The sequence below is a fragment of the Molossus molossus genome, unplaced genomic scaffold (genome assembly GCF_014108415.1).
Source record: "Molossus molossus isolate mMolMol1 unplaced genomic scaffold, mMolMol1.p scaffold_m16_p_9, whole genome shotgun sequence".
Classification (NCBI taxonomy): domain Eukaryota; kingdom Metazoa; phylum Chordata; class Mammalia; order Chiroptera; family Molossidae; genus Molossus; species Molossus molossus.
Genome location: NW_023425403.1, coordinates 33199105 through 33213088, shown reverse-complemented (window position 1 = coordinate 33213088; position 13984 = coordinate 33199105). Strand labels below are relative to the sequence as shown.

The 13984-nt window shown below is 32.6% G+C and overlaps 1 protein-coding gene across 1 annotated transcript in view; it reads right to left on the bottom strand.

Moving 5' to 3' along the window:
- Nucleotides 1–4423: 4423 nt before the first annotated feature.
- The window catches only part of NDFIP2 (Nedd4 family interacting protein 2), a 59576-nt gene continuing 50015 nt past the window's right edge, over nucleotides 4424–13984 (bottom strand). Inside the window, exons 6-8 of the mRNA XM_036249835.1 lie at nucleotides 8964–9030; nucleotides 6191–6296; nucleotides 4424–4837 (exon numbers count right to left, since the gene is read on the bottom strand). Coding sequence (XP_036105728.1) covers nucleotides 6193–6296; nucleotides 8964–9030 — 171 coding nt within the window. The 3' untranslated portion in view covers nucleotides 4424–4837; nucleotides 6191–6192. The remainder of the gene's footprint in view (nucleotides 4838–6190; nucleotides 6297–8963; nucleotides 9031–13984) is intronic.

The window sequence follows — 13984 nt, the reverse complement described above, 5'->3', positions numbered from 1 at the left end:
TAATAATCACAGATCTAGAGAGCTCCTAAGAACCATTCAATCAAAAATTCATCCCAGGAGAGCCCATAAGATTAAGGAGATATACGACTCAGATGTTTTTTAAAAGTTCCTCTCAACAAACTGATGTTACATGTTTTCCATACTCTGCCCATCATTTATTTTATTTTTTATCCTCACTCGAGGATATTTTCTTTCTATTTATCTTCAGATAGAGTGGGAGGGAGAGAGAAGGCGAGAAAGAGAGAGAGAAACATTAGTGTGAGAGGGACACATCCACTGGCTGCCTCCCGCAAGACTTCGACCAGGGCCAGGGACGAACTGCAACCGAGGTACCTGCCCTTGGCCTAAACTGAACCCATGACTCACTGGTCTGCAGGCTGATGCTCTACCGCTGGGCTCTGCTCATCATTTAAAAAATCTGGATTTAGGAAGTGATACTTCACACTTCTTTCATCACCACGTATTATATTAGGATGGGTGTTCACTAAAGCTTGCTAGCAATTAAGTCTTCAGATCTTATCTTTGGCTGAATGAGCTGTGAATTAGCATTTCAGACCCCAAGTCCCACAGATTGCAAAGCCAAAGAAATCATTCAGATGGCTGAGGAACTAAGTTTGATGCAAAAGGAACAATATATTTTCATATTAGGTATTTTATGCACATGTACTGTTCTTGTACCTCTGAACAGTTCATGCTACCCAACTAGGTTAGTTACAACTTTTCATGTTCTGAGGACAGAGGCTGCCCTACAAATTTCTTTGAAGCTTTGGGTAAACTTTTGTTTTACTTGCTGATCTTGCTGTTCATTTGGTGAGGCTAAAAGAAAAAAAATATATATATAATATATTCATTCATTCTACGGAAGGATAGCCTATGCCCCTTCTTGTGTCACCGAAGGTAAAGTGTTGATTTAATTAACACGAACAAAAAAGGCATGGGGAAGTAAGAAGGTGTTACTTTTTACAAGCGTGAGAGACAGGAAAACAAGTTCTAAGATTCTGTGATCCAGAAGTGTTTGATTTCAGTTTACTTACAACCTCAACTGCTAAAAGGGCAGTACCCCATCTCTTTTCTATTTAGCTAATGGATTTTTAAAATGGACCAAGTGGGTTTTTTAGAAGCAAATAGCTCAATCTCTCAAAACAAAAACAAAAATGAAAGCTAACCTGAAAACATCAAGGAAGGTTAAAACAAGCAAACATGTTGAATTCAAGATAAACATTTACCTTTTTAACTTCTAGAAAGAATGAAAGTTTTTTTTTCCCTTAAACTTGAGAAAAGTTTTTACACTCTAAGTCTCATGTCCCAAATAAGAATACAAGCCCCAAAGTAGGTCTTACCTATGGTGACCACTGATTTTTTGCAAAGTAGAAATGAACATGAATTCTTTTCATGAAGCTGATTTTCTTGTATTTATTAAAATTAAACTGCAATCTACCTCCTAACACACAATTACAATGACAAGTTGATGTTTGCACACTCCAACCTAATTTCATGCCAGCTGTTTTCATCACAAATAAACATTTTAGTGAGGCCATGATGGTGGTAATATACTGTGAATCTACCTGATTTTCAAAAGGATGGATGCATAGACAAGTTCACATTTCCACATCTATAGAACTTTATTAACAAGTAAAACACATCAGCATTATTTTATATATGAGCAAGGACATTCCTATAATAATAAATGGCACAATATCATCTAACAGTTGAACTTTATCAAGAATGAGGTTTTTAAAAATAATACACTAATACTCCACACGACTATTTCAAGAATTCAATAATAAACAATTAAAATAACACTTAACAGCAGTTTAAAAATATAAAGCTCATTGTTTACTATTTATCATAAGCTGGAATCATTCAAATACTTTAAAGGAAAGATACTACGTGTGTTCTACAAACCAACGACTTGACTGGGAAAGGCTGTAACAAGAATTGGCTCCTGCCCTAGTACTCCAGGCTCCTTCTCTCAAAGGGCAGGGGATTTAGGCAGTCACTTCTCAGTTCTGTATATATAACTACATATAGTTATATGTGCAGTGATCATATAAGTTATCCTCCAAATCAGGACAGTTTGAGAGTGAGGAGATGCCCCATGTAAGCTGAGGAAATGGAAAGAACCAGCACAGGATACATGTCACTCTGGGTAAATACAGTATCGGATGCATAAGCATTACTTTTGGGCTTTTGGGGACAGTACAGACCAGTTGAAAAACATTAAATTGAGGAACCTTGAATTTTTCTGCAAATGGACTTTTTAGACTCCACTTTTCCTGTTAGGAGAGGTTTTATTGGCAACATTAGTGATTATTGTTTTAACAGGTTGAAAATCATGAACAATCTCAAAGGCATGGGATATATCTTATAGATTCAAAAAAAAAAGAGGCTAGAAATTAGTATGTTTTCTAGTAAACAGAGATTTTCATTTTTACTGAATATAATATTGTCTTAATTTTTAAATTTCTAAAATCTATTCTTAACACAGAAAAATATATTTTTATCATAATATCAGTTTATTTCATAAACACATAAAAATGAATTACCTAGCCATAACTAGCCTATTCAAATATAATAGAAATAATTTAATAAATTTTTTCATTAACTTCCAAATCCAAGTTCACATTCATTCAAAAATTTAGACACCCTAACAAGGGTTTTGGTTTTCAATCTTTAAGGCAGACTACGAAGGTGGATGTGTCCCCAAAACACACTAGCAGCTGTTCTATCCAAGCTCGTGAAAAATATGCAGGATTTGATCAATCTGAAAGAGGATGTGTAAAGTTTTTAAAAAATAGTATTCCGATTTCTCTGCTTGGATGAGGAGATTTAAGGCTACTATTAAACTGTACCAGTTATAGAGAATTAAGTAACATACACACTCAAATCTTATAGACTTGGGGGAACAAAAATCAAACAAAAAGCAAAGTTTTGATGTTGGATTAAAAGTGACACATCCATATTCAGAAAGCAAGTATCTGATGTAATAATTTAAAATTAGCACTCATCATAGTTTAATTTCATTTAAAAATTATTAAAGAAAAAAAGTATAGATCTTTAGAAAATTAAAATAAGAAAGGGATCTGGCATGACTTTACATTTTTTGTACGGACATTCTAATTTTAATTAATTTCCAAATCAGGAAACTAAATTAAGTATTGTTTTCTTTATCTCATGCTATTGTTCTGCTTCAAGGGTTGTAACATAGGTAGTTAAGTAAATAATACAAATCTCTGCAGGGGAGGAGAATGAATGAGGGCAAACAAAAAAATAGGCTCAATTAGCAAAACCAAAAATGTATGTTTTATTATCAAAGACAATGAAATAAATCAGAAAATAGATAAATACAAAAAAAATTATAAAAACATAATAATTTTTTTTCTTTTTCAAAAATGGAAAATGTCCCTGAATAGTTTTAGGTATATTTTTTAGTAGTAGTCAGTGCCTAATAATAAACAATTTTATATGCTCTATTTACCTGTATTAAATGATTTTTAAGTTTAAAAGATGATATAATTCCCATCATTTTTAATGTTGGCGTTCAAAAGCAAAGACTTAACTAAAAAAGAAAAATAAATGAGACATAAAATGAGTTGCAAAATGTAGTAGCTTATGAATGTAGATTCCAGTTGTAATAATGGTGACACACACACTCTCGCAACACACAAACACACCCCACACCCCTATGATCCAGACACATTTCCATAACTTGAAAACATATTTTGCATATCAGAATATGATTTTTACAAGTTAATCCTACAATCACAAAGCAAGAAGCTATTAATAGTACAAGTTTTTATTTGCTAAATTTAACAAACTAAACATCTAAACATTATTATTACAATGATACTGAAAGATACTTTCATTGGCTTTTTAAAAGACAAATGAAAATGAGAATATCTTATTCAAAAAATTAATTTTCAAAAATGTCTTAAATGAAATAAATATAATATCTAATACAATCTTTTCCTGTAAGAATCTCTAGATGGGCAATGCTGAAAACCAAGCTTCTCATTTGAGAATCCCTAAAACTAGCATGTCCCTTAAAAACTTTTTTCTTATAAGAAGGATAAAAACTTATATCCTTCTAATAAAGGATATGAGGAAAACCCATATTTTCTTAAAATGTGTCCTAAAACAAACTATCTTTAACACCCAAATTTTCTCTATATATTAAGTTCACTTATTTTAAAATTAATGGAAAGGTATCTAGACACAATTTTCTAAGAAAACAATGCAGAAAGTAGTTTATGCATGGTTATTTACAGAAAGAGCTTTGTTAAATAATGATGTAAAATCATGTTCAAAAATCTGACAAAGCCTTTCTAATAATCAGCACTGCAGGTTTCAAAAAACTTTATATTTAACAAAGGATGTTTCATGTGTAGTTACTAGATGAATCTGAGAGCCAGAAACTAAAGCATTTGACATGGTTAATAATTTCATTTTTATTATACTAAAGTCAGGTCAGAAGTCAATGGCATTTACATGCTAGAAGACTGTTTATCACTCAACTCTTTGAATTACATCAAACACTGATTAACAAAATGTGACTGGACTTTACTGCTACAACTTTATGGTGTCTTTCAAGTATATGCAGATCTTTGAAAGGGCACATATGCAACAGCACAAAACAAATGAAATATAAATATTTAAGAGAATGAACAGAAATGGCTTTTAAGCATAAACCATCCTGTCATTCAATTTTGAAGCTCTATCTTTTAACTAATTTGTCTTCTGTTATTTAGTAGTCTTCTATCCTATTAAAGTTGTAGGTTTACAAGATGATCTGGAAATTTCACACTGATGTAAGAAAGGAATGTCTGGTTGATGCAGTCTAAAAACAAAGGAAGAATCAGTTTTAAAATATATTATGCTGCATTTACCTAAATGGTAATATACTAAAAACCCATTTTATAGCAGCATTATATCAAGTATACAATGTTCTTTTGACAAAAATGACAGAGTACCATTTATCAGAATGTTTTCTAAAGTTTAGGAGACCATCTAAATATAGTACATTATATTTTAGACTCTTGAAAATACAAACAAAATAGTCATTCTGTGAATAATCACAGAATATCATTTAAATTAGTAAAATTGCTTTTCTTTTATCTTATAGTTAAAACTGACAAATTATTAATGTCACTGTGTGCAACTGATTAAAAAGACAATATGACATCTTTGGGAAGGAGAGCTTAATGGAACATTTAAAGTGATATTTTAATATGATCCAGAATACAACTGTATTCACTGTACTCTTCAGCAGAAATAAATTGTTAGCTTATATAAAATTCATATAAATTAAAAATAAATGTTAAGCAATGAAATCACAAACCACACAATTTACTGAAAGAATATACTTAGTATATAGCAACACTGAAATATTTTATACTTGTAGATACATCCAGAAGTTAAGTGGTTTAGCAGATATTTTGCTTATGCAGTTCAAATACTTTAAAAGTTCAAATCATTTATAGCTATGAAGTGTATGGTACTTACTTTAAAAACTAGGATAAAGAGCAGAGATATGAAGTCTCTTTATGTGAAAACACTGCTAGCTGCATAATAAATAAAAGCTATCACGATACATAGCCTCCAGAAACTCACTGGGTAACTAGACAGATACCTCTACTCATTTCTTTATATTTCCATTTACTCAAGTTGTAGCCTTCATTGCTGATACTAACTGTCACACATTAAGAAAACAATGACAGAACTATTTTTTTTCATTATAACTTGCATTCTTTGATCCAATCCGTTAAGGTTAATGCATGACAAATAGCTTTTCAATCACAGATTTGCTTTCTGTTCTTTTAATCAGATGTCTATGTGGATTTCACATTGTTTTATGCAAAATGTCCATCCCTTCTGTGTAAGTACTTTGTCATATTTTGTTTTTCAAGTTTTCAAGCCTTTAAATTTTGTGCTGGTGGTTACTTCGTATATATCCTTGGTCAAAGTTTCCGTTTACTCATTATATATTTAAAAACTAAAATTTGTAAAATTCAATTTTGCAAATCTAAGTTATCTTTACCAGCGCACAACTTATTAAATTTGAGTAAGATGATTATGCACAGTATAAAATGTTAAATATGTTACATTTGAGTAAATAACATGAGTACATATTAAGCATTTAATATGTATCTAAATAAAGGGAATAAAGAGTTAATACATTAATATGTTTTACCTCTATAATAAGAAGAAATATCTTGTTCTATGAGCAGCTGCCATACTTTCAGACATGTTTCTGACTTTCAGATAATTAACAAATCCCCTGAAGAAAAGGAGCAGGCCTAAGAAGGTTGAAATAATACAGATATATTATATTCTTATACAGAAAGGGGGCATGTTATATTTAAAATAGACAATTATAAGCAAGATCCTCTAGACTTAAGAAATTTATCTGTAGAATTCCATTCACTCCATAGCATATTTTACATTATAATGACAACTCCATCATGGGGAAATATGATAAAATTTTACTGCTACCTTAAAAACTTTCAATTTATTAAGTCTAAATATATCTAAAGTAAAAAGTAAAGCAAACCAGCCATGAAAATCTAGAATTACACAAGAATATACATTTATTAAATGATTTCTTTAAATAGCAAAGTAACCTAATGCACTTAAACTGATTCAACTCATAGAAATCCCGTTTTACCAAATTTTTAATTAATGTAGCTAATAACCAAACTAAGACATATTTTCTGATATAAAATAGTGTTCAAGAGAGAATATACGCATGTTAATGCTAACAACTGTGGGATAAAACTAATAAGCCTATCTAGCAATATCAAGTGTCTGTCATCAGTGAAATCTATATTTAAAGATATATGCATTATGTAAATAATTCTAACCATTAGTTATTATTTTTAAGTAATAATAAAAATTAAGAAGAATCAGGAAAGAAGACTTAGGAAGCAGCCATTCTAGTAATTTCTTAAATGATTTGGGATATATCTCCTATCTATCTCAGTGTTCTCCTCAGTAAAACAGTATTTTTACATAATAATCATTCACATCACAGGAATCTTAAATAATTAATAAAATAATGCCTGTGAAACGCTTCAAAGTTTCAAATGAAAAATATTAGCTACATATAAAAAAAAAAAATAGTAACATTATTAGTAGACTTAAGTCTTTGATATACTTAAGCATACAATTCTAAGGAAAACATTTATTAACACCAGTAAATTTTTAACCGGGTAATCGTGGGACCAAAAACAAAAAACAGAAGACATGTATGCGTGTAACCTTCCTCACAAGGAGGAAGAGTTTGTCAGTTTAAAATACAAAGTCCCAAACTAAATTTGTACCCCAACTCCAAATAATCAAAGCACTAAAAAAAAAAAAAAAAAAAAAAAAAAAAAAAGCCATGGTCATAATAAATTAGAGAGGAAAGATAGAAGAGATATACAAACAATGACTTAAACAAGTGGTATAAATTTCAGCTAAATTTGATTCTATCTGCTTCCCATATCTTAACTCCTTCCAATTGTGACTCTCATTCTGAATTCCACCCCATGTCCTTCCAGATGCTATTCAAAGATAATGGACATCATGATCCAAATATAAAAGTATTATCAAAAAATATAAACCAAAATTATTTGTGAAATCCCTTCTTTTGTCTATGAAGATGCTGTTTCTAAGACTTTTTGTTCTGTTTACTTTCTAAAATAAGCCAGTTCATATCTAGAAACCAATCACTTAGCAGCTATTGTTTCTGAGTTCTACAATGTGCTCAACATTCTTGAGTATATATGAGAGCAACATTTTCATCACAGATTAAATTTTCACATTCCCCTAAATGCTAGATTATGGCTCTGACATGGAACTGGGTTTGTCTTTTATAGCTCACTCTGCCCCACAGTTGTTTTCCTAGAATTTTCCTGTTAATAATATATATGAGCAAATATACTCAATTAATATGCTTAACTATCTAATAAACTTTATATATTTTTCACTTTTAAGTAAGAAAACGCAATAAAAAACAGAATTCTGGCAGTCAAAATATAACAATATAAAAACCTGGCTGAAACCTGTATGAATCTTACCCCCCAACAAAATCAGAACACTAGAATAACTTCATTATAATTACTAGAGAAAGAATCCAGAATCTTTAGTGATCTTAACTGACTACTAAGAATTTGTGTCCCAAAACATCCTAAAGATCCAATAGCTGGAATAAATAAAAACTCAAGGAGAAGACTGCCACCTACTGAAATGCTATTATTTTCTGCTACAATTATTCTACTATAGAAATGTAGGCTTTTAAACCCAAATAGAAACAAAATGTATACTTCGCGCTGGTAAACGAATCTGAATGTGGGTTAAAGGTATAATGTGATTTTAAAAGTAACTTAATTACCATACATTTAAAGTGAAAAACACAAGGGAACAAAAATTGGATATCCTAAGTTCATCAATATTAATAAAAAGACATACCTTGTCAGAAGACAATTCAACACAAGTACAGTGATCATTAGGCATGAAACCTTTCCTTAGCTGATCAATGATTAAGGCAGGACACATTTCAAAAGTATAAAAAATGTTTCAGTGATTCAAAAATAACAGAATGAATAGGATATCCAACTATTCTACTCTCAACATTTCCTAAGACCATTAAAATAAATTATGTATGTATATTTTCCAAGGTAAAAACTGAACACAATTATTTTTAATCATGTTAGATTTTCAAGTGTTGTAGTATTCAATTGTCATTAAACCAGTGACTCTTTAAATTGAATGGCTCTGAATTCCCGTTCTAAGATATCTGGAGTACTATGAATTATTTGAATAGCTGACATAATTATACAAGTGTTAGGATATGAGAATTTTACAGTAAATTTATTTCTACCTAAACTGTAACACAATGTATTTACATCTTAAAATTTTAGGAAATACCAAAGTTAATCTAAATGCAAATTAATCAAAGTGAAATGCATTAAGAATAAACTTACCAAGTACAAGAAATATCCACCAAAGCCAATACTGTCCATTGAAATATCCAGTAAAATAATCAGAAAACTATGGAGTGAAAATAAATATATTAATTATGTCTGTGTACCTAAATTTGAAAATTACGTAGCTTCAGTTTCAGAATGATTTACCTCACATAATCTTTAGCGCTTAAAAACAGCACAAGAAAAAAAAATGACATACGTATAAATTGATTTGACAAAAAAATCTTTCATACATAACAAACATATGTAAAATATCTTGGAAACAAAAATCAGTTTCCATCTGCTTGTAAGAAAAAAAAGGGTAAATACTATATATCTGAACCCAACATTTTCTAATCAAAGAGTTCACAAGTCAGTTATTTTTTCATAATCTCTCAAAACTATTACTACCATCCCAAATATATTACAGCAACCCGCTACTTTAGATATTTACACCGAAAGCCAAAATAGTTAATCTTATCAGATAGATATGTTCTGCTAACCTCTAAAAAGAAGAGCTTCTATCCTCTGTATACCCCTACCGTTATTTACTGCCAAGAATACCATAAAGACCCCCAATTCATTAGTCTTTTTATTTTCAAACTGATGCTCCAGCACTCAGTACCCAACGGTGAGCTGAGAACAGCTAAATGAGCCTAGAAGTGGCATTTCAACGGTGGCCATGGTGGCAGTTTTATATTCTCTGTGAAATGAAAACATGAACAGGCAGATGGAAGACAGGGTCTGATGACACTGGACACAGGTACTTTTCCTTGATTAGACTTTAGTCATCAAGATTTATTATTTTGAAGTTTTTTTAAGTCAATCTAGTTTTCTTCAGAGCTACTTCAGATAATTCTTTCCTATTATCCTTTAGGATCTGAACAATGCTTCAAATAACTGTTTTTTTAGAAGTGTTTAATATAACCTCCTCTAAAACTACTAAAAATTAATTTGTTTTATCTATTCTGTTTCCATTGATCTCCAAACTGAATCTGATTCAACTAAAAATAGTTTTGTTCAATACAGATTTGTCCTCAAGTCTGAAATTAATTAAAGTATCCATTTCCAGCATTTCTAACTATTTATTGGTAATTACCATAAACCCAAAAAATTCTATAGCTTTGTATAGTAACAAAAATGCTTATGAATTATGAATAATGGCACTATTGAGGAAAGATGTCCACTAAAGATTATCTAAATCTGTTTTGTAAAGCGTTTTAGGTACTTTTACAGGAAGTATTACTTATAAATGAATCATGATATAAATTCTCAGTTCAGAGTTTTAGAAATTTCAAAGATGAAAAATTTCCTAGTATCATTAGAGGTGCAAATCCCACATACTCCAACATCTTTAAAATATGTACCATGAAAGGAGAACTAGAAAATTAGGAAAATATAATTTGTAAAGTAGGACTGCACTACACTACTTTTAATCAAGTGATTAATAATTAGAAATAAAAGGTTTTCATATAAGTTTTACAGGCTGTAAGAAGAAAAAGAACAAAGCAATATATTTTTAACTTTCTAATTTTAAAACAAATTTAATATATAATGTTATATGTCAAGAGGCAACCAGAAAATTGGAACAATGTCATTCTTCCCCCACAGTATTTACTTAAAAATATTCTTTATTTACTCCCAAGTAAAGACTATAATTACCTTCACCTTAATGTCAAAGAGAAAGACTCATAAAGCAAATTTTTCGGCTCATTGCTGAGTTATCAAAATGTTTAAAAATATTAAAAATCATAGGATTGAGTCAAGTTGTTGTTTAAAAAAAAGGAAATCATCCCTGGCCAGTTGGGCTCAGTGGTCAGCCTGCAGCCCAGAGAGACCCGGGTTCAGTTCCCGCTAATGGTGCGTGCCTCGGTTGCAGTTTGTCCCCAGCCCTGGTTGGTCGTGTGGGTGGCAGCCACTCGATGTGTTCCTTTCATGTTAATGTTTCTCTCTCTCTCTCTTCCTCTCTCTCCCTCCCACTCTATCTGAACAAAAAAATGGAAAAGTGTCCTCGGGTGAAGATAAAAAAAAAAATTAAAGAATAAAAAAATAAAAAAAAAGGAAATCAATCATGTTGATTGGCTAAACACAGGCAAAAGAAATGAAATTTTGAAAAACAAATTAACTACCAAGAATTTATCTGATTTTGTTTTATTAATATAACACCAGTATTTTATTGTTTACATCCTATTTTCAAAAACGCTTGTTAGTTTTAATAAAACACATATGCATTTTAAAAGAAACAATGAAAACATCAAAAGCCTTAGGCAGAAATAAAATATCAGAATCTTGGGCTAAAGATGTTTACATTAAATCTGAAGTTCACAGCAACTCAGAAACAAAAAAGAAAGTAGTAGTATGATTTATAAATTACTTATTGTCTAATAAAAGGAAACACCCAGGCTTCTGGGAGAAAACCCTTTTCTCAGTACTCACCTCCAAGGGGAATTTATTGCTTGGAGCATTATAATAAAAGTCCAAGTACAGAGGCACTACAGAGTTAGAAGAGGCACCGAATTGAGAACAAGCTGGAAAATTTGGTACTCTATTCCTCCAACAACCACATCAAAATTACAACTAAACGACAGAACAACCATCATTCAGAATTGCCTGAAATCTAGCTGAATGGAAGTCCTACAACTAAGGATATAGAGAAGAAGCCACAAGGACACTGGAACGAGGGGCAGAGACATGGACTGGAATGGGCTGGCCCCACACCCACATGTGGCAGATACAGTCAGGAAGGATATTTCAGCTGCAGAGGTCCCCCATGAGGAGTGAGGGGTTCCAGACCCACACCAGGACTCCCAGTCCAGAGTTCCAGTGCCAGGAAGAGAAGAACCCATAACTTCAGGCTGTAAAAACCAGTTGGGATTGTGGATGATCCTCCATGGTAGTCAGAGGTCAGTGGTCAGTGGCCACAGACAGTCCTTACAGCCGATCAGCCTGGGGATAAATCCATTCCACTAAGGTACCAGTAGCAATCAAGGCTCAATTACAACAAGAGGGTTACACAGCCCACAAGGGGGGGGAGGGAGGAAGGGACACACCTGTAGTGCCCACTTTGGGTGAATGGGGAGTCTGTGTCACTGGACCCTACAGGACACCTACTACATTAGGCCATTCTACCAAACTCGAGAGACGTTGCAGCTCTATAGGAAGGCTGCCAAAATGATACAAAGAAACATGTCCCAAATGAAAGAACAGAACCAAACTCCAAAAAAAAGAACTAAACAAAAGGAAGACAATCTACTAGATGCAGAGTTCAAAACACTAGTTATAAGGATGCTCAATCAACTCAGGGGAAAAGTAGATGAATTTAGAATGTTACAGCATAAAAAAGGACATGGAGCGTGCTCTCCCCCTCGGAAGCATGCCTGCACCTTTCCCTTACTCTCTCCTAGGCTCCAAAGACCCTTCTTCTGCCTCTGTAACTTGTTTCCTGAATCTATACAGCCAAGTTGGATCCTGTTACTAGCTCTTTAACTTTCTAAATAAACTTTTTCTTGTAATTTGAAAAAAAAGAACATGGAAACCATAAAAGAATCAGTCAGAAATGAAGAATAAAACACAAACTGAAGTGAAGGGTAATTTACATGGAATCAATAGTAAAGCAGATGAAGCCAAAAATCAAAACAGTGATTTGGACTATAAGGGAGCAAATTAGAACAGTAAAAAGACAAAAGAATCCAAAAATATGAAGACTGTGTAAGGAGCCTCTGGGACATCTTGAAGCGTACCAACATTCACGTCATGGGGGTGCAGGAAGGAGAAGAGAGAGAGCAAGAAATTGTAAACCTATTTTTAAAAAGAATTATAGAACACTTCCCTAACCTGGTGAAGGAAATAGATATAAAGTCCAGGAGGCACAGAGTCACAAACAAGATGAACCCAAAGAGGCCCACAGATCATAATTAAAATGCTCATAGTTAAAGACAAAAAGAAAATCCTTTTTTTTCAATCCTCACCCAAGGACATTTTTGCATTTATCTTCAGATAGAGTGGGAGGAAGAGAGGAAGGAAGAGAGAGAAAGAGAGAAACATCGATGCGAGAGAGACACATCAAGTGGTGGCCACCCACACAACCCCAACTGGGGCCGGGAACAAACTGCAACCAAGGTACGTGCCCTTAGCGGGAACTGAACCTGGGACTCTCTGGTCCGTGGGCCAATGCTCCAACCACTGAGCCAAACCGGCCAGGGCCAAAAAGAAAATCTTAAAAGCAGCAAGACAAAAGCAGTTAGTTACCTACAACGGAGCTCCCATAAGACTGTCAGCCGAATGCTCAAAAGAAACTTTGCAGAACAGAAGGGACTGGCAAGAAATACTCAAAGTGATTAAAAGCAAGGACCACTCTGCCCAGCAAAACTATTATTTACAATCAAAGGAAAGATAAAGAGCTTCTCAGACAAGAAAAAGCTAAAGTATTATATGAAATGTTAGAGTCTTCTTCTTCAAGAAGAAAAAAAAATTTTTTTAAATGAATAAAATGGCAATAAATACATATCTATCAACAATTAAACCTAATAAACAAAATAAATGAAGCAGAATAGAAACAGACTCATAGATACAAAGAACATTTTGTCGGTTGCCAGTCGGAAGGGGGTTGGGAGAATGGGTGAAAAAGGTGAAAAGATTAAGAAGTACAAATTGGTAGTTACCAAATAGTCATGGGGATGTAAAATACAGCACAGGGAATACGTATAGTGAATAATATTCTAATAACCATGTATGGTGTCAGATGGGTATGAGATTTACTGGAATGATCACTTAGTAAGTTATATACTATCCTATCACTAGGGTGTACACCTGAAATTGAAATTATTATAACATTGTATATCAACTGTAATTGGAAAAAAATTGTTTTTAATTTTATAAAATATTTTAATATGCTTTTATTGATTTTTTTTTTTTTAGAGAGAGAGAGGAAGAGATAGAAATATCAATGTGAGAAAGACACATTGATCAGCTGCTTCCTGCAGCCCTCTCCCCCACCAGGGATCGAGCCTGCAACCCGGGCATGTGCCCTGACCTGGAAT